This window comes from Nomascus leucogenys, chromosome 22a (assembly GCF_006542625.1).
Source record: "Nomascus leucogenys isolate Asia chromosome 22a, Asia_NLE_v1, whole genome shotgun sequence".
Classification (NCBI taxonomy): domain Eukaryota; kingdom Metazoa; phylum Chordata; class Mammalia; order Primates; family Hylobatidae; genus Nomascus; species Nomascus leucogenys.
Genome location: NC_044402.1, coordinates 926,475 through 953,072, shown reverse-complemented (window position 1 = coordinate 953,072; position 26,598 = coordinate 926,475). Strand labels below are relative to the sequence as shown.

At 58.6% G+C, this 26,598-nt stretch overlaps 1 protein-coding gene across 2 annotated transcripts; it reads left to right on the top strand.

Annotated features, from left to right (window-relative positions):
- The first annotated feature begins 301 nt into the window (after nt 1-301).
- On the top strand, nt 302-26,254 carry CLBA1 (clathrin binding box of aftiphilin containing 1). 2 transcript variants are annotated; one of them, XM_030804021.1, is made up of 5 exons: nt 302-1,412; nt 3,081-3,226; nt 5,941-6,070; nt 18,992-19,108; nt 25,184-26,254. In XM_030804021.1, the coding sequence occupies exons 1-5, from the start codon at nt 990-992 to the stop codon at nt 25,190-25,192; spliced, it is 825 nt and encodes a 274-aa protein (XP_030659881.1). In that variant the 5' UTR covers nt 302-989; the 3' UTR covers nt 25,193-26,254. The 2 variants fall into 2 exon arrangements, with proteins under 2 accessions (XP_030659881.1, XP_030659880.1); XM_030804020.1 differs by lacking the exon at nt 25,184-26,254 and adding an exon at nt 20,710-21,615.
- Nucleotides 26,255-26,598: the final 344 nt, after the last annotated feature.

Sequence of the window (26,598 nt, the reverse complement as noted above, 5' to 3'; positions counted from 1 at the left end):
GCAGTGAGTCGAGATCGCGCCACTGCACTCCAGCCTGGGCGACAGAGCGAGACTCCGTCTCAAAAAAAAAGAAGAAGAAAAAAAGAAAGAACCACTCGGGCGGCGAACTGAGCACGGACAGAAAGCTCGAGCGGCCCCGCGCCCAGGGCTCGGCCAGTGGGGAAGCCCGATCCCACCCGCAGCGGAGGCAGCCCGGGGCAGGCAGGGCGGGTCCGGGGCGGGTCCTGGAGGACGGGGGCCGGCGCTGGCCTCGCCCCGGATGCGAGCTGACGTCACGGCGGCGGACGCCGGAAGCGGAGCTGGCGCACGCGGTTGCCAGGCAACGGGGCGGCGCAGGCAGGAGGGAACGGCTGGATGCGGGTTTCTCTCGGCCTGGCCCCGCGCGGCCCCGCCGAGGCGGCGACCAAGGTGGGTGCGGGGCCCAGGCCCGGGCCCAGGACACGCGGGGACTCTCGGGAGCCGTGGGCCAGGCGCTTAGCCGGCCACCTCGGGCCCTGTCCAGGCTCAGGCGGTCCAGGGCTGCCCTGCGGGCCGCGTGCGAGAGGGACTCTCGGGAGGCCCCGGGGCGCCGCACCCACTCCTTCCCACTTGGGCCTCCCACGGGCGCCCGGCTCTCGTTCCTCTGGCAAGCGTGGGCCTCCCAGGCCCCCTCGCGGCTCTCTCCAAAGCAGGAGCCCCACCTTGGGCCGCCCGTCTCACACCTGCCGTGGGTCCGGTACGCGCACCTGTGTTGGACTCCGCGCCCGCGCGCGTGGGAGGAAGCCAGGACTCCCGGGCGACCGGGCCGTGCCTGTGGTTTGTGTCAGTTCCACAGCAGCACGTGAGCACTTTGCACCGTCAGCCACTGGGCAGCCCGGGGCACTCCTGCAGCGTCCCCAGGCCCTCTCCAGGGCAGGTGAAGGTTGGGCAGTCCTGGGCAGCCAGCACTCCGGCGTGCATGTCTCCTGAGCAGCTGCCCATCGGGCCTCTGCTGGCCTGGCGGCTCCAAGATGCAAGGCCGGCGGGAGCTGTGGGGAGACCCTTTGAGTGACCTCCAGGAGGAAGCAGCCAGCGCTTCCCTCCGAGTGGCACCTGAGAGGCTGAGTGATGACAGTTTGGAATGGAGACGGACCTGCCCCGACCTTCTCCTGTCCGATGGGAAAGCCAGCATCTCCATGCCCCGTGAGGGCGGTTCCACCTGCACTACCCGATGTCCTGACCCTGGGGAACACAGCAGCACTTGGGGGGAGTTTGAAGGCTTTCGGGAATCTTCAGCCAAGTCTGGACAATTGTCACAGTCCCTTGAACTCCTGGAGGGACCCACAGAATCCCAGCCACCGAGAACCACTTCTGCCCCAAAAGAGTGCAGTTTTCACCAACCATGCCAGGGTGGACCTTGGGTGACAGGAACTTCTGCCGTCCCACCTTCTGAGGTATTTCTACTGTGCTGTGGTCACCATGTTGAGTGGGACGTGTACACACCAAGAGGCCTGCAGCCCTCGAATGCTGTGGCGTGCTGGCCAGTGAGGGGGCTGACAGCCTCAGAGCGTCTGCTTCTCTCCTGGCCTTCGTCCCTGGCCGTGTGGTTGGCAGTCCCATCCTGAGACCAGGGAAGGAATGAGTTGGCAGAGGAGGCTGCAGATATGGGTCACACCAAGGCCACCTGAGCTGGGTCGCTCTCTCTGACCATTCCTCCCCAAGCCTGTCCACTTCCCATTGGCGGGGGCTGCACTGGCCCAGCTCAGGGCATTTGAGGAGGAGCTTTTTGTCTGAATTCTGAATCTGCTGAGTTCAAAAGTCTCAGAGATTGTAAAATCACGTGATCACAGTTCAACTTGCTTGTAATGAATTGGGTGACGCCGGATCCAACGTGTCCGGGAGCTTGTAATGAATTGGGTGATGCCCAGTCCGACCTGTCTAGGAGCCAGGGTCCCAGCCCTCAGCCCCCTGCCCCCTGCCCTCTTTCAGAGCAGACTGCCAGGTGTTTGCCGTTTGATGACACTTCCGCTCCTTCTCTTTTCCTGTCTTCTTCCTTCCATTGTTCCTCTTTCTCTGCCACTTCTTCCCAAATGGTTCATCCCAAGCACCATCATGAGAGATAAGAAATAAAACCAGTGAGGAAGGAAATAAAGAATATTGCAGTTCTCAGGGCTGGCCTGTTTTCTTTTTTTCTTTCTTTTTTTTTTTTTTTTTGAGACAGTCTCACTCTGTCGCTGAGGCTGGAGTGCAGTGGCACCGTGTCGGCTCACTGCAACCTCTGTCTCCTGGGTTCAAGCGGTTCTCCTGCCTCAGCCTCCTGAGTAGCTGGGATTACAGGCGTCCACCACCACGCCCGGCTAGCTCATATATATATATATATATATATATATATATATATTTAGTAGAGACTGGGTTTTACCATGTTGGCCAGGCTGATCTTGAACTCCTGACCTCAGGTGATCCACCCGCCTCGGCCTCTCAAAGTGCTGGGATTACAGATGTGAGCCGCCACCGTGCCTGGCCGCATGTATAATTTCTTTCTTTTTTTTTTTTTTTTTTTTTTGAGACGGAGTCTTGCTCTGTCACCCAGGCTGGAGTGCAGTGGCGTGATCTCGGCTCACTGCAAGCTCCACCTCCCGGGTTCACGCCATTCTCCTGCCTCAGCCTCTCCGAGTAGCCGGGACTACAGGCGCCCGCCACCACGCCCGGCTAATTTTTTGTATTTTTAGTAGAGACGGGGTTTCACCATGGTCTTGATCTCCTGACCTTGTGATCCGCCCGCCTCGGCCTCCCAAAGTGCTGGGATTACAATCGTGAGCCACCGCGCCCGGCCAATTTCTTAACCAAATATGGAAAACAGCACTAACATTATTGGGTGGCCATCTTTTTTCATGTGTCACTGATGAAGTTTGAATGTTTTGCCCTAACCCCACCTTTCCCATGAGTCCTCTGGTTTTGTGTGATTTTGCTAACTTGGTGATTTTTGGGAATGAATATGTCAAGTGATAGTAACACTAATGGTATGATCAATTACAAATTTCATTTCTATCACAATTATTTCTTTGGAATAAGGTAACATAATGTATGTCTTTCTCCTAACTTTGGTATGCTTTTCTTTTCAGCCCATTCTCAGCTATGAGAAGATTTTAAAGTGTGCTTTTCAAGAAATAACAGTCCAGCAGGCAGCTGAAGACGTTTCCACCATAGGCCATTTCCTAGAAATAAGCAGTGAAGAAAAACCTGGCCTTGAATGTATACATAAATTGTGGTAATGAACTTAAGAAATATTTCCTACAGCAACTACATTTATACTTCTGTTTGATAAAAGTAGGTGTGTGAGGCTTTGTTTTTGCCTTTATAGAGAGTAGCATCTCTCCCGAGGTCCCTGCCGTCTGTGGGTCATAGGGGTCCTATGAGAAGCGGGCAGCACGATTGATGCTCCAGCTGTGGCCTTCCACTCCGAGCCCTGTTCATCCCCCTCCCCAACCAGCTCACCTGGAGCAGCTGGACCCGAGCCCAGCTCCTCTTGGGTCTCAGTGCCAGTGCTGATGGAGTGGGTGAGGGCCTCGCATTCAGTGTGAGTGGCTGGTGAGCCTGGGCAGTGGGCACGGGGGCCTTCTGGGGGACTTGGCTGAGTGGGCACTAGCTGCCTCATGGTCCTCAGCCACAGAGTTCTAGAAAACATTCCACACTCTGGAGCCCCATTGTCAGCCCCAGGCCCAGCCCCAGGGGTGCTCCCGGAGCTGCCTTCAGGGCCGCGGGCTCCTAGGGGAAAGTGCACCCGCAGTCACTCGCAGATGGCCACTTTCCAGGGACACACTTTCAACTGAGCATTCAAAGACAAACAGTGCTCTAGTGGATTAGGCAGCAGTGGTTGAGAAGCTCGAGGTAAGTTGGCCCAAGGCCCCACAGGGAGGAGGGAAGTGAAGGTTGGGGTGAGATAGCTTCCCTGTCCCTCGGTGTGCTGTGGAGTGGGTCTCCCAGCAGCCAGGGGAGAGCCAGGTCAGCCTGCTGATGTGTGTGTCTCTGAGCAGGCCTGGACTTTCAGAGAGCTCTGCAGACAGGCCATTCCGGGCTCCAGCCCTGGCCCACTGTGGCCTCTACTGGGGTCCAACCCAGCACCTGCCCCAGGTACCCTCTACAGGGGCTTGAGGACAGAGGCCTGGAGCCCAGAAGGCCGCAACCAGCGTTGCCCAGATGGCCAGTGTGCCCTCTGTATGTGGTGCTTCTGCAAAGCACGATCCCTGGGGAGAAACTGCCAAGAATGTGGTCCCAGCAAGCTGACGGTGGGGGTGTGCACTGTGCTGGCAGTATTGACATCTCTGTCACCAGCAGCACAACTCGCGGACCCAGAGGCACGGGGAGTCCTGGGTGTCAGGACTTGGCAGGGCTGGACACTCGTGGAACAGAAGGCTGGATGGTACTTTGGGGGTGGAGTAGAGCATGGTTTGTGTGTTCTGAAACACTGGGGTATTTTTGGAAATGGTTTGGTGTTTAGCACATCTGCTCTTCTTCTGTACTTATCTGGAGTGCAGTGGCGCGATCTCAGCTCACTACAACCTCCGCCTCCTAGGCTTAAGCGATCTTCCCGCCTCAGCCTCCTGAGTACTGGGACTACAGGCACCCGCCACTACACCCAGCTAATTTTTGTATTTTTTGTAGAGACGGGGTTTTGCTATGTTGCTCAGGCTGGTCTCAAACTCCTGAGCTCAAGTGATTTGCCCTCCTCAGTCTCCCAAAGCGCTGGGTTTACAGGTGTGAGCTGCCGCACCTGCCCTTGCACTCATTTTCCCTTCCCTACTAGAGCGTGAACTTCCTACAGGCAGACCTTCTCGGTCCCTCACAGTACGTAGCAGTGACGTGTGGCACGTGGTGGACATTCACCGTTGGTTTGTCCATTTGTTCTCCTAAGCATGCACTGGTAGTCTTAGTTGGTGAGCATCTATTTTGTACTCAGTACAGTTCTAGGCACCTGAGTGAACAAAACCAGCAAAATATCTGGCCTCATGGAGCTTCCACTCGTTGGAGGAGACAGTCAGTAACGGCAGTGAGTAAGCTACTCCAGGGCAGGTGCTGTGAGGCATAGAGGGGGCACGGGAGGTGGGTTGGGGTGTTGCAGGATGGCACATGTTGTTTGAATAAAAATATAAATGAACAAATAAATGAGACAGCCCAGTGCTCCTGCAGGGAACGCTGTTTTTATTTGTTTTTGTTTGTTTGTTCGTTTGTTTGTTTGAGACAGAGTCTCACTCTGTTGCCCAGGCTGGAGTGTAGTGGCACAATCTCCGCTCCCTGCAACCTCCACCTCCCAGGTTCAAGCGATTCTCCTGCCTCAACCTCCCCAGTAGCTGGGATTACAGGCGCCCATCACCACGCCCAGCTAATTTTTTGTATTTTTAGTAGAGATGGGGTTTCACTATGTTGGCCAGGCAGATCTTGAACTCCTGACCTCCTGATCTGTCCACCTCAGCCTCCCAAAGTGCTGGGATTACAGGCGTGAGCCACCGCGCCCAGCCCGGGAATGCTGTTTTTAGAGCTCTTTCTTTTTTTTTTTTGAGACGGAGTCTCGCTCTGTCACCCAGGTTGGAGTGCAGTGGCGCGATCTCAGCTCACTGCAAGCTCCACCTCCCGGGTTCACGCCATTCTCCTGCCTCAGCCTCTCCGAGTAGCTGGGACTACAGGCGCCCGCCACCACGCCCGGCTAATTTTTTTTTGTATTTTTAGTAGAGACGGGGTTTCACCGTGGTCTCGATCTCCTGACCTCGTGATCCGCCCGCCTCTGCCTCCTAAGGTGCTGGGATTACAAGCGTGAGCCCCCGCGCCCGGCCTTGTTTTTAGAGCTCTTAACAGCCATATGCCTCCTGGCTTGTGTGCATCTCGGCTTGCGGGTAAAGGGCCCCGTTGTGTGCCTCAGGCCGTGCCTCGGTGATCTCCTCAGAAGGCTTTCAAGGTCACCTTTTAACAACTGCATCTGTTTTCCAGTAATGAATCCAGAAAACTCTGGAGAGCCCTTCAGAGCATACACACCGCATCTGCTTCTCAGCGCCTCTGGAGCCAGTCCTGTTGCCAGGAGAACTTCTTTCTCGTTCTCGGAATAGATGCTGCGCAGAAGGTAGGTGGTTTGGGTTGACACAGGGCTCCTGGGAGTATGGTTGAACTTCACTGTAGCCAGTGGCCCTTGGCCGTGCCCAAGGCGTGGGTGCAGGCAGAAATGTGGGTTCAGGTGGGTTAAAGCCACTAGGTGGCCCCATAAACATGTCAAGGCCATTGGATGAATCCCGAATGCTTGAGGCAGGAGCCAGCAAAGCCTAGAGCAGGAGGTAGGGAAAGGCTCTGGAAGGAACGGGCGTGAGCCTGCAGCAGACAACGCACACAGAGATGTGCATCAGTGCACACACACTGCTGCACACACACTGCTGCACACACACTGCTGCACACACACTGATGCACACACACCGCCACACACTGCCGCGCGCACACACCGCCACGTGCACATACTGCTGCCGCGTGCACACCACTGCTGCCGCACGCACACACACCGCCACACACACACCACTGCTGCCACACACACACCACTGCTGCCACACACACACCGCCACACACCACTGCTGCCACGCACACACCACTGCTGCCACACACACACACCACTGCTGCCACACACACTGATGCACACACACTGCTGCACACACACTGATGCACATACACTGATGCACACACACCGCCACACACTGCCGCGCGCACACACCACCACGTGCACATACTGCTGCCACGTGCACACCACTGCTGCCGCACACACACCACTGCTGCGCACACACACACCGCCAACACACCACTGCTGCCGCACACACACACACCGCCACACACACACCACTGCTGCCGCACACACACCACTGCTGCCACACACACACCACTGCTGCCGCACACACACCACTGCTGCCGCACACACACCACTGCTGCCGCACACACACCGCCACACACACACCACTGCTGCCACACACACACCACTGCTGCCACACACACACCACTGCTGCCGCACACACCCACTGCTGCCGCACACCACTGCCACACACACCACTGCTGCCACACACCACCACTGCTGCCCACACACCCCACCTGCCGCACACACACCGCCAACACACACCACGCTCCGCACCACCCGCCACACCACACCACTGCTGCCGCACACACACCACTGCTGCCGCACACACACCGCCACACACACCACTGCGCCACACACACACCACTGCTGCCACACACACCCACTGCTGCCCACACACACCACTGCTGCCCGCACCACACACTGCCACACACACACCACTGCTGCCACACAAATGCCACAACACACACCACTGCTGCCGCACACACACCACTGCTGCCGCACAACACCCCACCACACACCACTGCTGCCGCACACACACCCGCCCACCACACCCCCCCCCCCCCCCACACCACCACTGCTGCCCACCACACCCCACACCCACCCTGCTGCCCCACACCACACCCACTGCGCCCACCACACCACTGCTGCCGCACCAACACTGCCCCACACACACCACGCTGCGCCACCACACACACACAACAACCACTGCTGCCCGACACACACCGCCACACCACACTGCTGCCACACCACACCGCCAACACCACACTGCGCCACCACACACCCACCACACCCACTCTGCCGCCCACACCCCACACACACCCACTGCTGCCACCACCACCCACCCCACCCCACCTGCTGCCCGCCACCACACACCACTTGCTGCCGCACACCACCCCCCCCCACCACTGCTCCACCACACACACCACTGCTGCCCACCACACCGACACAAACCACTGCTGCCACACACACACCACTGCTGCCGCACACACACGCCACGCCACACAAACGCCAACACAACCCACTGCTCCCCACACACACCGCCACACACACACCACTGCTGCCGCACACACACCCACTGCTGCCGCACCACACACCACTGCTGCCCACACCACCACCCACCCACTGCTTGCCGCACACACCCACCGCCCACCACCCCCACACCACCCACTGCTGCCCCCCCCCCGCCACACACACACCACTGCTGCCACACACCACCGCCACACCACACCACTGCTGCCACAACACCACTGCTGCCACACACACGCCACACACCACCACTGCTGCCGCACACACACCACCGCCACACACACACCACTGCTGCCGCACACACCGCCCACACACACCACTGCTGCCGCACACACACCGCCACACACCACTGCTGCGCACACACACCGCCACACACACACCACTGCTTGCCGCACACACACCACTGCTGCCCACACACACCGCCCACACCACACCACTGCTGCCGCCACACACCCACACCCCACTGCTGCCGCACACACACACCGCCACACAACACCACTGCTGCCCACACCACACCGCCACACACACACCACTGCTGCCCACACACACACCGCCACACAACACACCACTGCTGCCCACACACACCACCGCCACACACACACACTGCCGCACACACACCGCCACCACACACCACTGCTGCCGCACACACACCGCCACACACACACCACTGCTGCCGCACACACACCGCCACACACACACCACTGCTGCCGCCACACACACACCACTGCTGCCACACACACACCCGCCCACACACACACCACTGCTGCCGCACACACACCACTGCTGCCACACACACACCACTGCTGCCCACACACACCACTGCGCCACACACAACGCCACACACACACCACTGCTGCCGCACACACACCACCGCCACACACACACCACTGCTGCCACCACACACCACCGCCACACACACACCACTGCTGCCGCACACACACCGCCACACACACACCACTGCTGCCGCACACACACCACTGCTGCCGCCACACACACCGCCACACACACACCACTGCTGCCGCACACACACCACTGCTGCCGCACACACCCGCCACACACCACCACTGCTGCCGCACAACACCGCACACCACACCACTGCTGCCGCACCACACCACCGCCACACACACACCACTGCTGCCGCACACACACCACTGCTGCCGCACACACACCGCCACAACACACCACTGCTGCGCACACACCACCGCCACACACACCCACTGCTGCCGCACACACACCACTGCTGCCGCACACACCACCGCCACACACACACCACTGCTGCCGCACACACACCCACTGCTGCCGCCACCACCGCACACCACTGCTGCCGCACACACACCACTGCTGCCGCACACACACCGCCACACACACACCACTGCTGCCGCACACACACCACTGCTGCCACACACACACCGCCACACACACACCACTGCTGCCGCACACACACCACTCGCCACACACACACCACTGCTGCCGCACACACCACCACCACCACTGCTGCCGCACACCACCACCGCCACACACACACCACTGCTGCCACACACACCACCTGCCGCACACACACCACTGCTGCCGCACACACACCGCCACACACACACCACTGCTGCCGCACACACACCACTGCTGCCGCACACACACCACTCTGCCACACACCACACCACTGCTGCCGCACACACACCCGCCCACACACACACCACTGCTGCCGCACACACACCACTGCTGCCGCACACACACCCACACACACACTGCTGCCGCACACACACCACTGCTGCCCCACACGCACACACACCCACTGCTGCCGCACACACACCACGCCCCACACACACCACTGCTGCCGCACACACACCACTGCTGCCGCACACACCACCGCCACACACACACACCACTGCTGCCGCACCACACACCACTTGCTGCCGCACACACACCACTGCTGCCGCACACACACCACTGCTGCCGCCACACACACCGCCACACCACACACCACTGCTGCCGCACACACACCACTGCTGCCGCACACACACACCGCCGCACACACACACCACTGCTGCCGCCACACACCGCCACACACACACCACTGCTGCCGCACACACACCACTGCTGCCGCACACACACCCCACCACCACACCACGCTGCCGCCACACACCACCACCACTGCTGCCGCACACACACCGCCACACACACACCACTGCTGCCGCACACACACCACTGCTGCCGCACACACCACTGCTGCCACACACACACCGCCAACACACACCACTGCTGCCGCACACACACCACTGCTGCCGCACACACACACCGCCACACACACCACACCACTGCTGCCGCACACACACCGCCAACACACACCACTGCTGCCGCACACACACCACTGCTGCCGCACACACACACCGCCACACACCACCACCCACTGCTGCCGCACACACACCACTGCTGCCACACACACACCACTGCTGCCGCACACACACCGCCACACACACACCACTGCTGCACACACACACACCAACTGCTGCCACACACACACCACGCGCCACACACACACACCACCACTGCTGCCACACACACACCGCCAAACACACAACCACTGCTGCCACACACACACCGCCAAACACACAACACTGCTGCCACACACACACCGCCACACACACACCACTGCTGCCACACACACACCGCCACACACACACCACTGCTGCCGAACACACACCACTGCTGCCGCACACACACCGCCACACACACACCACTGCTGCCGCACACACACCACTGCTGCCGCACGACACACACCGCCCACACCCACACACCACTGCTGCCGCACACACACCACTGCTGCCACAACCACACAACACCACTGCTGCCGCACACACACCGCCCACACACACACCACTGCTGCCGCACACACACCACTGCTGCCGCACACACACCACTGCTGCCGCACACACACACCGCCAAAACACACACCACTGCTGACCACACACCAACACCCCACTGCTGCGACAACACCACTGCTGCCGCACACACACCGCCACACACATACCACTGCTTGCCACACACCACCACACACCGCCACACACACACCACTGCTGCCACACACACACCACTGCTGCCGCACACACACACCGCCACACACACACCACTGCTGCGCACACCCACTGCCCACACACACACCGCCACACACACACCACTGCTGCCGAAACACAACACACCACTGCTGCCGCACCGCACCACCACTGCTGCCGCACCACACACACCACTGCTGCCGCACACACACCGCCACACCACACACACCACTGCTGGACCGCACACACACACCACTGCTGCCGACACACCACTGCTCCGCACACACACACCGCCACACACACACCACTGCTGCCGCACACACACCACTCTGCCACACACACACACCCCCGCCACACACACACCACTGCTGCCGCACACCCACACCACCGCCCACCACACCACTGCTTGCCACCACACAGCCACCACCGCCACCACACACACCACCACTGCTGCCGCCAACACACACCCACTGCTGCCGCACACACACCACTGCTGCCGCCACACACCCACTCTGCGCACACCACACGCCACACAACACACTGCTGCCACACACACACCACTGCTGCCGCACACACACCCGCCACACCACACCACTGCTTGCCGCCACACACCACCACTGTGCTTGCCGCACACACCACACCCACTGCTGCCGCACCACACCACCGCCACACACACACCACTGCTGCCGCACACAGACACACCACTGCTGCCGCCCCACCCCACCCCCCCCCCACCCCCCCACACACACACCCCACTGCTGCCACCACCCCACTGCTGCCGCACACACACCACTGCTGCCGCACAACACCACTGCTGCGCACACACACACCACTGCTGCCCCACACACCCCCCACACACACCACTGCTGCCGCACACACACCACTGCTGCCGCACACACACCACTGCGCCGCACACACACCGCCACACACACACCACTGCTGCCGCACACACACCACTGCTGCCGCACACACACCACCACACACACACCACTGCTGCCGCACACACACCACTGCTGCCGCACACACACCACTGCTGCCGCACACACACCGCCCACACACACACACCGCCCACACACACACCACTGCTGCCACACACACACCACCACACACACACCACTGCTGCCGCACACACACCACTGCTGCCGAACACACACCACTGCTGCCACACACACACCGCCAAACACACACCACTGCTGCCGCACACACACCACTGCTGCCGCACACACACACCGCCAAACACAACACCACTGCTGCCGCACACACAGCACTGCTGCCACACACACACCACTGCTGCCGCACACACACCACCGCCACACCACACACCACTGCTGCCGCACACACACCGCCCACACACACACCACTGCTGCCACACACACACCGCCACACCACACACCACTGCTGCCGAACCACACACCACTGCTGCCACACACACACCGCCAAACACACACCACTGCTGCCGCACACACACCACTGCTGCCGCACACACACACCGCCAAACACACACCACTTGCTGCCGCACCACACACCACTTGCTGCCACACACACACCACTGCTGCCGCACACACACCACTGCTGCCACACACACACCACTGCTGCCGACACACACACCACTGCTGCCACACACACACCACCACTGCTGCCCACACCACACACACCACTGCTGCCACACACACACCACTGCTGCCGCACACACACACACCAACTGCTGCCACACACACACCCACTGCTGCCGCACACACACACACCGCCACACACACACCACTGCTGCCGCACACACACCACTGCTGCCGCACACACCACACCACTGCTGCCGCACACACACACCACTGCTGCCGCACACACACCGCCACACACACACCACTGCTGCCGCACAACACACCGCCACACACACACCACTGCTGCCGCACACACCGCCACACCACACCACCATGCTGCACACAACACCACCACCGCCACACAACACACCACTGCTGCCGCACGCACACACCGCCACACACACACCACTGCTGCCGCCACACCACCGCCCAACACACACCACCACTGCTGCCCACACACACACTGCTGCCACTGCTGCCGCACACACACCACTGCTGCCGCACACACACCACTGCTGCCGCACACACACCGCCACACACACACACCGCCCACACCACTGCTGCCCACACACACCCCACACACACCCACTGCTGCCGCACACACACCACTGCTGCCGAACACACACCACTGCTGCCACACACACACCGCCAACACACACCACTGCTGCCGCACACACCACCACTGCTGCCGCACACACACACCGCCAAACACACACCACTGCTGCCGCACACACAGCACTGCTGCCACACACACACCACTGCTGCCGCACACACACACCGCCACACACACACCACTGCTGCCCACACACACCGCCACACACACACCACTGCTGCACACACACACCGCCACACACACACCACTGCTGCCGAACACACACCACTGCTGCCACACACACACCGCCAAACACACACCACTGCTGCCGCACACACACCACTGCTGCCGCACACACACACCGCCAAACACACACCACTGCTTTGCCGCACACACACCACTGCTGCCACACACACACCACTGCTGCCGCACACACACCACTGCTGCCACACACACACCACGCTGCCGCACACACACCACTGCTGCCACACACACACACCATGCTGCCACACACACACCACTGCTGCCACACACACACCACTGCTGCCGCACACACACACCACTGCTGCCACACACACACCACTGCTGCCGCACACACACACACCGCCACACACACACCACTGCTGCCGCACACACACCACTGCTGCCGCACACACACCACTGCTGCCGCACACACACCACTGCTGCCGCACACACACCGCCACACACACACCACTGCTGCCGCACACACCGCCACACACACACCACTGCTGCCGCACACACCGCCACACACACACCACTGCTGCCACACACACACCGCCACACACACACCACTGCTGCCGCACGCACACACCGCCACACACACACCACTGCTGCCGCACACACCGCCACACACACACCACTGCTGCCACACACACACCGCCACACACACACCACTGCTGCCGCACGCACACACCGCCACACACACACCACTGCTGCCACACACACACCACTGCTGCCACACACACACCACTGCTGCCGCACACACACACCACTGCTGCCGCACACACACCGCCACACACACACCACTGCTGCCGCACGCACACACCGCCACCACACACCACTGCTGCCGCACACACACCACTGCTGCCGCACACACACCACTGCTGCCGCACACACACCACTGCTGCCGCACACACATACCGCCACACACACACCACTGCTGCCGCACACACACCGCCACACACACACCACTGCTGCCGCACACACACCGCTGCTGCCGCACGCACACACCGCCACACACACCACTGCTGCCGCACGCACAGACCGCCACACACACACCACTGCTGCCACACACAAACCGCCACACACACACCACTGCTGCCACACACACACCACTGCTGCCGCACACACCACACCACTGCTGCCACACACACACACTGCCACACACACACCACTGCTGCCACACACACACCGCCACACACACACCACTGCTGCCGAACACACACCACTGCTGCCACACACACACCGCCAAACACACACCACTGCTGCCGCACACACACCACTGCTGCCGCACACACACACCGCCAAACACACACCACTGCTGCCGCACACACAGCACTGCTGCCACACACACACCACTGCTGCCGCACACACACCACTGCTGCCGCACACACACCACTGCTGCCACACACACACCACTGCTGCCACACACACACACCACTGCTGCCACACACACACCACTGCTGCCACACACACACCACTGCTGCCGCACACACACACCACTGCTGCCACACACACACCACTGCTGCCGCACACACACACACCGCCACACACACACCACTGCTGCCGCACCACACACCACTGCTGCCGCACACACACCACTGCTGCCGCCACACACACCACTGCTGCCGCACACCACCGCCACACACACACCACTGCTGCCACACCAACACCCACTGCGCCGCACACACCCACACACACACCACTGCTGCCACACACACCCGCCACACACACACCACTGCTGCCGCACGCACACACCGCCACACACACACCACTGCTGCCGCACACACCGCCACACACACACCACTGCTGCCCACACCACACCGCCACACACACACCACTGCTCCGCACCACACACCGCCACACACACACCACTGCTGCCACACACACACCACTGCTGCCACACACACACCACTGCTGCCGCACACACACACCACTGCTGCCGCACACACACCGCCACACACACACCACTGCTGCCGCACGCACACACCGCCACACACACACCACTGCTGCCGCACACACACCACTGCTGCCGCACACACACCACTGCTGCCGCACACACATACCGCCACACACACACCACTGCTGCCGCACACACACCGCCACACACACACCACTGCTGCCGCACACACACCGCTGCTGCCGCACGCACACACCGCCACACACACCACTGCTGCCGCACGCACAGACCGCCACACACACACCACTGCTGCCACACACAAACCGCCACACACACACCACTGCTGCCACACACACACCACTGCTGCCGCACACACACACCACTGCTGCCACACACACACACTGCCACACACACACCACTGCTGCCACACACACACCGCCACACACACACCACTGCTGCCACACAGACACCACTGCTGCCACACACACACCACTGCTGCCACACACACACACCACTGCTGCCACACACACACCACTGCTGCCACACACACACCACTGCTGCCGCACACACACACCACTGCTGCCACACACACACCACTGCTGCCGCACACACACACCACTGCTGCCACACACACACCGCCACACACACACCACTGCTGCCACACACCGCCACACACACACCACTGCTGCCGCACACACCGCCACACACACACCACTGCTGCCACACACACACCGCCACACACACACCACTGCCACACACACACCGCCACACACACACCACTGCTGCCACACACACACCGCCACACACACACCACTGCTGCCGCACGCACACACCGCCACACACACACCGCCACACACACACCACTGCCACACACACACCGCCACACACACACCACTGCTGCCACACACACACCGCCACACACACACCACTGCTGCCGCACGCACACACCGCCACACACACACCACTGCTGCCACACACACGCCGCCACACACACACCACTGCTGCCGCACGCACACACCGCCACACACACACCACTGCTGCCGCACGCACACACCGCCACACACACCACTGCTGCCGCACGCACACACCGCCACACACACACCACTGCTGCCACACACACACCGCCACACACACACCACTGCTGCCACACACACACCACTGCTGCCGCACACACACACCACTGCTGCCACACACACACACCGCCACACACACACCACTGCTGCCGCACACACACCACTGCTGCCACACACACACCACTGCTGCCACACACACACCACTGCTGCCGCACACACCACCGCCACACACACACCACTGCTGCCACACACACACCACTGCTGCCACACACACACCACTGCTGCCCACACACACACCACCACTGCTGCCACACACACACCACTGCTGCCACACACACACCACTGCTGCCGCACACACACACCACTGCTGCCACACACACACCACTGCTGCCGCACACACACACCACTGCTGCCACACACACACCGCCACACACACACCACTGCTGCCGCACACACACACCACTGCTGCCACACACACACCGCCACACACACACCACTGCTGCCACACACACACCGCCACACACACAACACTGCCACACACACACCGCCACACACACACCACTGCTGCCACACACACACCGCCACACACACACCACTGCTGCCGCACGCACACCGCCACACACACACCACTGCTGCCGCACGTACACACACCGCCACACACACAGCACTGCTGCCGCACGTACGCACACCGCCACACACACACCACTGCTGCCGCACGTACACACACCGCCACACACACACCACTGCTGCCGCACGCACACTGCTGCCGCACACACACCACTGCTGCCGCACGCACAGCACTGCTGCCGCACGCACACCACTGCTGCCGCACACACACCGCCACACACACACCACTGCTGCCGCACGCACACACCGCCACACAGACACCACTGCTGCCGCACGTACACACACCGCCACACACACACCACTGCTGCCGCACGCACACTGCTGCTGCACACACACCACTGCTGCCACACACACACACCGCCACACACACACCACTGCTGCCGCACGCACACACCGCCACACACACACCACTGCTGCCACACACACACCACTGCTGCCGCACACACACCACTGCTGCCACACACACACACCACTGCTGCCACACACACACACCACTGCTGCCACACACACACACCGCCACACACACACCACTGCTGCCGCACACACACACCACTGCTGCCACACAGACACCACTGCTGCCGCACACACACACCACTGCTGCCACACACACACACCACTGCTGCCACACACACACACCGCCACACACACACCACTGCTGCCGCACACACACACCACTGCTGCCGCACACACACACCACTGCTGCCACACACACACACCACTGCTGCCACACACACACACCGCCACACACACACCACTGTTGCCGCACACACACACCACTGCTGCCACACAGACACCACTGCTGCCGCACACACACACCACTGCTGCCACACACACCCACCACTGCTGCCACACACACACCACTGCTGCCGCACACACACCGCCACACACACACCACTGCTGCCGCACACACACCGCCACACACACACCACTGCTGCCACACACACACCACTGCTGCCGCACACACACCACTGCTGCCACACACACACCACTGCTGCCGCACACACACCACTGCTGCCACACACACACACCACTGCTGCCACACACACCGCCACACACACACCACTGCTGCCGCACACACCGCCACACACACACCACTGCTGCCACACACACACTGCCACACACACACCACTGCTGCCACACACACACCGCCACACACACACCACTGCTGCCGCACACACCGCCACACACACACCACTGCTGCCGCACGCAGACACCGCCACACACACACCACTGCTGCCACACACACACCACTGCTGCCACACACACACCACTGCTGCCACACACACACCGCCACACACACACCACTGCTGCCACACACTCACACCGCCACGTGCACATACTGCTTCCACGCACACACACCACATACACCTCCACGTGCACCACTGCCACACACAGACTGCCGTGCGTGTGCTCAAGCTCCTGGGCTGTCACAGAAAACGCCAGTCATTGGGAGGGCCGCCTTTCAGCGATCTAGATTTCAAGGATCTTTCTTTATTCTTAAATATTATGGAAATTTTCAAACATGGAAAACTCAAAAAGGGCCAGCCAGGCAGGCAGATTGGCCCTGGTGAAGACAGGGGCGTGGAAATGGTTGCCCTGTTGGCCCATGGGCCACATTGGGCTGGCCAGGAAGGAAGTGAGGGGCAGAAAAGAACAGAGAGGCTCCCAGTGAGATCAGCCCTGACTGTGTCATTGTGAGGGGAAAACAGAGAACCAGGAGGCTAGGAAATGGGGGAGGCCTGAATAGAAGCCTCAGAGGCGGGCCAGCTCCGAGTGGCAGCAGCCTGAAGGGTGTGTCTGAAAGTGGCTGTGAAGACATTATTCCCATTGAGCAGTTGAGGGGTGCTGAGGTCCTGAAGGGGAGCGAGGCCTGTGGGCCGGGGATGAGGCAGCGAGTGGCAGGGCTACACAGAGGAAACTGGTGAGCTGACCTTCAGAGGGGCCTGAGAGAACTTTGCAGTTGTAGCATGAAGTTATTAGAGGGGCTCAGGGGAAAAGGAAACAGGAGAAAATGATGAGTGCACTGGCTGTCTGATGGGGTCTGTTTCCTTAGGACCTTTCTGGAGGCCAGGGCCACATCATGGAAGACTGTGACCTCAAAGAGCCTGAAGGACTCCTCACTGTCAGCAGCCTCTGTCTCCAGCATTGCAAAGCCCTGATCCAGACCAAGGTGAGTGGTCACCAAGGAGAGGCCTCAGGGAACCGTGCTGGCGGTGTCCACACATGTGGAGCCCTCCGCGTTCTCTGCAAGGAGAGGCCTCAGGGAACTGCGCTGGTGGTGTCCACACATGTGGAGCCCTCCGCTTTCTCTGATGTGAGTCAGTTGCTTGTTTTCTTCCTTTGAGTCTTGTGGACTTCCAGAAAACAAACATTTCTGCTATTTAGGGCAGACAGGCAAATTGTTAACACCACTGCAGGGTGCCAAGCAATATAAATATCATCCGGAAAGACTCTTAGGCCAGAGGACCCAAGATATGGGTGGGTCACACAGGAGAACTGGCAGGAGAAGCCAGGCAGAGAAGAGAGCTGCAGGGAAGCTGAGACGCCAGGTGTGGATGACGAGGCTGGAAGGATGAGGCAGGACCACGCTGTGACTGTTGGGCCAGGGGATGTTGCCTCCGCCTGGGCAGCTGTCGTGAACGGATCTGACTGGCGGCTTCAGTCACAGCGTTTACCTTACACAGGGTCTGCCCACAGCTTTTCTCTCATGAGCTGCGGTTCTTGCCGCAGAGTCACTTCATCACAGCCGGCCTCAAGGCGGAAGAGGGGATGGACAGAGAAGGGGACTTCTTCCTGCAGCTCTCTCTTTTATCAGGGGGAAGAAAAGCTTTTCTGGGCTGGAGTCTGGAGCCCACCCTCAGACGAGGTATTGCAGGAGGGGTGAGATGGCCAGGCCTAGCTCACCTGGTTTCCTGCTCACCCTGGAGACCCAGGACCCTGGAACAGTCGGGGCTCATTGTGTACACCCAGGAGATGGTGGGAGGGGTGCAAGGGCGGCTGTCAGCATGAAGAGTGACATGCAGGGAGGCACAGGGGTAAAGTACTGCCCTGTGGCCTGGTAGGAGGTGACAAGGACCTGAGACTGAGCTGGGACAGCAGGAAGGTTGCATAGCACAGGAGGCGGCCAGGGTTAGCTTCTGGGCAAGAATTTGGCATGAATGTGGCACTGCCCCCAGCTGACGTGGGGTGGGTGCCCTGGATGGTCAGCACACAGGTGACAGGTGACAGGTGCCATGGGGCAACAGGAGAGGGCCCTCATCGGCCATCTTCACAGGCTGTCCATCTTTTTGAAAAACACCGTAGCACAGGAGGGTTGTCCTAGAGCAGCAGGCCATAAAGAAATGTTCGCGGCTGTGTTACTCACAACAGCCGATGGGGGAGACGTCCAGCCGCAGCTGTTTGGGGGAAGCCTGTGGTGTAGTCCAAGAGTGGCCACTGCAGGGCTGTGAGTGTGGAGGCTAGTGGCAGCCTCCACCAAGGAGTGCCAGACACGTACCACAAGGGCCGGAGACCCCGCCTAAGACGTGGGCCCACTGCTGTCTTCGGAGCTGGCTGCAGGCCAGAGCCATAGACTGAACCGTGAGGAAGCCCCAGCATGTCTTCCCTGTGCACCTCTCTGGTGACATCCCATGAAGAGAAGGTTTCTAAGAGGAGAACCAAGGAGAGAACACTAGGGGGCTGAGAGGCAGGGGGCGGCCAGGGGCAAACGCCCAAGCTAGCGCTTCTCATTGCCTGGGGTGCGTGTACCTGACTGCTGTCCTCTCATCTCAGCTCTCGGGGCCGCCTGGCAGCGGACAGGGGAGGCTGATGACATGCAGCCGCTTCCTGAAGACCCCCTCATGCGGAGGTGGCCAGCACATCACTATTCCAAGGAAAAAGAGGTTCACTCCACACAAGCTCAAACTGACACTCTTTAACAGCGATGTTTGCTGAGATCAGGAGTACTTTGTACCTCTATGAGGAATTTCTCGTTTTCTTCCTGGCTGGGTGGATGTGGAAAGCAGAACTGTCTGTGGAGCTGTTTTCCAGACCCCGTTCCTGGGGTCCCTCCAACAGGACCTGTCCTGTGCTCCGGGCTCGTCTCGGGTCTGACCAGGAGATGGAGGATGTGTCCTTGGCAGAGCCAAGGGGAGACAGAGGTTTCTGGGTGCCATGGCAGGCTGTCGGGGTCCAGGTGGCACCCATGGGCCCCCTGCCTCATGTGAATGCTGCTGGCACCTGGTGGGGGTGCCCAGGGATGGACCCTGGGCATGGCTTCTGGGCTGCTTAGTCCAGGGGGAACAACTTGTGGTCAAATCCATGAGTTCAGAGGAAAAGGGGAAGGCACTGAAACGTCACCAGAGAGACAGCTGTTGAGACTGCTCAGAAACCCTCTGTCTGTCACACTCTGCCCTGGCTGCTGTGTGGTCAGGGCACCATGAGGGTGTGCAGATGTGCTATTTCCTCAAAGCCTCGCAGGTGCCTCACTGCCTGGGCCCCTGCCCAGCAGCCTCAAGGACAGGCCTTTCTCCCTCATGGTTGTGGCCAGGAGGTCGCACCACTGGCCTGCGAGAGCTTCTGGTGGGCCCGTGGTTTCCCCTAATTATCTGCTAAGGAAAACTGTGCTCTTCGAAGGGCAGAGCCAAGAAGTCAGCCCTGACTTTTGTAAAATTTTATTAAATAAAACTGCCTAGATAAGCCTGTTCTCACTGGTTCATCAGCTGGGGGACTGACACCTGAAATCCTGTCCCCAAGGGAGGCCTGAAGTCTAAGCAAGCAGCTACCCTGGCTGTCTCTTTTCCAGCCAAGGCCACACAGGGGACCGTAGCCTCCATGTCACCGTGGTATCAGTGGGATGTGCGCAGTGATGGGCAGGAGTTTCCATCATGAAGGAGGAGGAAGCGGATGTCCCTGCACACACCCTGGCCTCGGCCACCCAGCTGCACAGCCAGCACCATGTTGCACGTGGCTCTAGGTCTGTGATGAGGATAATTCCTTTTTGTTTGTTTGATTTTGGGTATCACTTGTTTTGGAAAGCTGCCTTTATTTTTCACTTTCAGCCAGGTGGAAGTGGGAATTTAGAGACTGTTTGTTTTTTTTTGTTTTTTTTTTTTTTTGAGACGGAGTCTTGCTCTGTCACCCAGGCTGGAGTGCAGTGGCCCGATCTCGGCTCACTGCAAGCTCTGCCTCCCGGGTTCATGCCATTCTCCTGCCTCAGCCTCTCCGAGTAGCTGGGACTACAGGCGCCCGCCACCACGCCCGGCTAATTTTTTTGTATTTTTAGTAGAGACAGGGTTTCACTGTGGTCTCGATCTCCTGAGACTGTTTTTCTAACACGCAGCTTCCTTCAAAGGCACTGACTTTTGGGCCCTCCCAGCAGAGCCCCTCCAGGAGATGCCCTGGTTTCCTCACCTTGAAAAGTTAGACTTTAACAAGCCAAAATACTCCATCCTGCTCCTCCCACTCCAAGATTCGGGTTCAGACTGTGCCATGGCATCACGGTGTCACCCGTGGTGGCCCTTGCTCCTCACCTGGCTGGACGTTGGTGACCCACAGACCTCAGAAGGCCAAGCCTTTCTTCTGACTTCCCTGTGGCCTCACAGGAACCTCAGAAGCAACAGGTTCCAAACCTGACTTCTGTGGCACCCAGTAGAGAAGAGAGGCCCTGCTGTTCTCGTCCCCAGAGGGGAGTGAGAGGAAGAGGCCCCTCACAGAGTCAGGTAAGGAGGGACCAGGCGACGTACATGCAAACCGCTTGCCCACTATTGCGGCTGCCAAGCACCCAGGGTCTGGAGGACCCTGCAATAGGCAAGTCCAAAGTTCCCTGGCCTCCCTCAGGTCCACACTGAGTGCTCAGGAAGAAAGTGCCAAAAGCTGGGAGTGGGGGCAGAGAGCTGACGGACACTCCCCCGAGAACGCCCCTCTCACAGACATGCTGGGATTTTTGTTCCCAAAGTCTGGAGGCCCAGCAGGGAAGCTGGGACGGTGGGCGGGAGGCAAGCCCCCAAAGGCTGAGGAAGAGGCAGCAGGGCTGCAAGACGCCCTGGGCACAAGGCGAGGGGCTGGAATGGAGAGCAAAGGAAGCCTCCAGTGGCCGAAAAGGACGGCAGTCCGGCTGAAGAACGGAGAAATCGTGCAGCCCCCAAAGCCGGTGGCTTGGCTGCGACACACAGGCTGATGTCCAGAATCACTGTGCTCAGAGCTCAGACCCCACCGAAGCAGTGCCCTGATGCCACCCTCAGGGCGTCTGAAGGCCTAACTACAGCTGCAGAGAAGTCCAGAGCTAGCTCAACTACAGGGAAGGACAACTGTGTTCCCACTCTGGCAGCCTCACAGCGGAAGGCATGTGCCCCTCTCTGGAAATAAACATTGTTTGCTTCAGCCTCTATTGTTCTTTTATATGAACTGTCTAGCCTACAATAAGACATTACAAGACACATGAAAAGGCAAGAAAACGTGAACCACAGTGAGCAGCAGAAGCAGAGGCAGCCCCAGTGGCAAAACTAAAGTCAAGGGCTTTGGAGGAACTCTGGCGAGGTGGGGAGGGCCTGTGGAAATGACAGGTGACATTCACCAAGAGATAGAGACGTTCAGCAGAAACAGGGACACTTCAGTAAAGAACAAAATGAAGATGCTAGAAATGAAAAATATAGTATATAAATGAATAATCTTTAGATGGGTTTAACAGCAGACTGGACACCACAGAGGAATGGATCAGTTAACTTGAAGATTGGTCAATAGAGAAGATCCAAACACAGAGAGAAGGGAGGGAAAACAACAGAGGGTCCAAGATCTGTGGGCCAAAGTCAGATGGCCTAACTGAGTGTAACTGGAGTCCCACAGCAGGAACAGGAGAGAATAAAGAAGAAATATTCCAAGACCGAATCGCTAAGAACTTTCTGAAATTCATGAAAGAAAATAATCCACAGATGCAAGAATCTCTGTGAACAGCAAGGAGATGACATGGAGAAAACTGTATCTGAACAAATCCTACAGGCCTTAAAGGCAGCTAGGGTGGAAACAGGAGATTCATATGGAGAAGCAATGATAGGAACAATGGCTCACTTCCCACCAGAAGGCCATGCACGCACCCACATCTGCGGTGCTGAAGGGAAAAGGAAGGTCAACTTAGAAGTTCACATACATTGAAATATTCTTTAGGCTGGTCACAGGGGCTCACCCTGTAATCCCAGCACTTTGAGAGGCCAAGGTGGAAGGATTGCTTGAGGCCGGGAGTTTGAGACCAGGCTGGGCAACATAGTGAGACCCCCCTCTCTACAAAAAAGTAAAAAAAAAAAAAAATTAGCCTGATGTGGTGGCACTCACCTGTAGTCCCAGCTACTCAGGAGGCTGAGGTGGGAGGATTGCTTGAGCCCAGGAGTTGGAGGCTGCAGTGAGCCGTGATCACACCACTGTACTCCAGCCTGGGCAACAGAGTTAAGACCCTATCTCTTAAAAAAAAAAAAAAAAAAGAAGTAGTAAAAGTTGGTTAACTACTAAAAGGGTCTTGGTTTGGTTTGGCTCGGGTTAGAGACAGGGTCTTGCAATGTTGCCCGTGCTGGTTTTGAACTCCTGAGCTCAAGCAATCCTCCTGCCTTGGCCTCTCTTTTTTGTTTTTTGTTTTTCAATAAAGACTTACTTAATAGGCCCTGAAGTAGCAGGTGCGGGAAAGCAGCTTCTCTGGGTTGGCGGTGAGGTACAGTGAAGAATTAAGGCCTGGCCAAGGCCCCCTGCCCTCCCAGGCTGAGATGCAGGCCTTTCACAGTGAGTGTGGCTGCATAGGAACAGGCCTAGGCAAAGGAGCTGAGCTGGAGCTGGTCTGCAGGGACAGCTGGCAGGAGGACAGGTGCCCCCAGGAGCACCCTACTGGAGTGGCTCAGGAGCAGAGCCAGTGCAAACATGGGGCATGCTGGGGCCCATCGTGCCATGCTGGGCTCCTGTGCCAAATAATACTGATAGAGGACCAGACCCAAGAGGGAAGCCCCCTCTCCCAGCCAGTGGCTGCCCCATCCCAGCTGTCCCCAGTCAGTGCTGAGTATAGACCGGTGCAGAGCCAGCCGTTTCTGCCCACCTCGGCCTCAGATGGACACTCTGTCCTGGGCCCATGGGTGTGGCAAAGGCCCTTCCTCCCACACATGCCAGGCTTGCATCGAGGCTGACAGCTTTCCTCTGCCTGCCCCTGCTTTCTAACCCTTTTGTCCTTCATAAGTATTTCCCCAAATAAACCTCTTGAATGTGTAAATCTATCCTGGCCTTTGATTCCTAGAGGCCCTGAAGGAACGTGACCGTCACCTGACCTGAGTGACACTGCAAAGCCCTTGTTCTTTCTAGTGGATGTGGAGCTCTCTCCAAGCAGATGAGATGCTGAGCCATCAGCCACATCAGAGGCCAGGGACATGGCCTTCAGAGGCTTTGGCCATCATGCAAAACACCTGGCCACCCTGAAGCCTCTATGCTGGAGAAATGTCTGGAGCGATCCCACAGAGATGCTGACAGATGCCCAAGGACCCAGCTGCTGGAGGCTTCCAGCCAGCATGCCAGCCCTGGGAGGAAGCCTTCAGGGTGGGGTGCATCCAGCTGCAGCCACTGCCTGACAGCAGTGGCCTGAGTCAGATCCCAGCAAGAACCACCCAGCTGAGCCCAGCCAAGCCCTGGCATGAGATCATGGCAGTAACAGATGGTAGGTGCTGCATGCTGTGAAGCTAGTGATGGCGGCTACACAGCAGGAGGTCACAAGAACAACACATGTCCAGATAACCAGTGGGTCCACAGAGGTCACTGGAAACTTAGTAATTGAAACTGAATAGTGAAAGTGGCACTGATCAAAATCTGAGTGAAAGCCGTGCTTAGAAGGAAATTTATAGCTTTAAATGTTTATATTAGAAAGTAAGAAAAGTACAAAACCATCTAAGATTTCATGTTAAGGTGCAAGAAGAAGAGCAAATTAAACCAAAAGTAAGCAGAAAGAAGGAAATAAAACTGAGAGCCAAAATCAACAAAATGGAAAATGGCAGAACACTAGGAAAAAGGGATGGTCCTAAGTGAAGACGTAAGAGCATGTGACGTGCGGCTCTCGCTGACTCCTAATTCAAACAAACCAAATGTAGAGACAACTTGCAATAACACACAGAGAGGAAAAGGAGGCAGCCTCTGCCCAACACAGCCAGGAGACAGCCTCAGAAATCAGAGAAAATATTTGGAAACCATATATCTGATAAGGGGTTAATATCCAAAATACATAAGGAACTCAAACAACTTAACAGGAAGAAAACCCAGATAACCTGATTGAAAAAATAGGAAAAGGACCTGAACAGACATTTTTCTTTTCTTTTTTTCTTTTTTTTTTTGCTCTGTCGCCCAGGCTGGGGTGCAGTGGTGCAGTGTTAGCTCACTACAAACTCTGCCTCCTGAGTTCAAGCGATTCTCCTGCCTCAGCCTCCCGAGTAGCTGGGACTACAGGCGCCCGCCACCATGCCCAGCTAATTTTTATATTTTTAGTAGAGACAGGGTTTCACCATGTTGGCCAGGCTGGTCTCGAACTCCTGACCTCAGGTGATCCACCCGCCTCGGCCTCCCAAAGTGCTGGGATTACAGGCGTGAGCCACCGCCGCCCAGCCGAGCAGATATTTTCCAAAAAATATATATATTATATATATTATATATATATTATATATTTATATA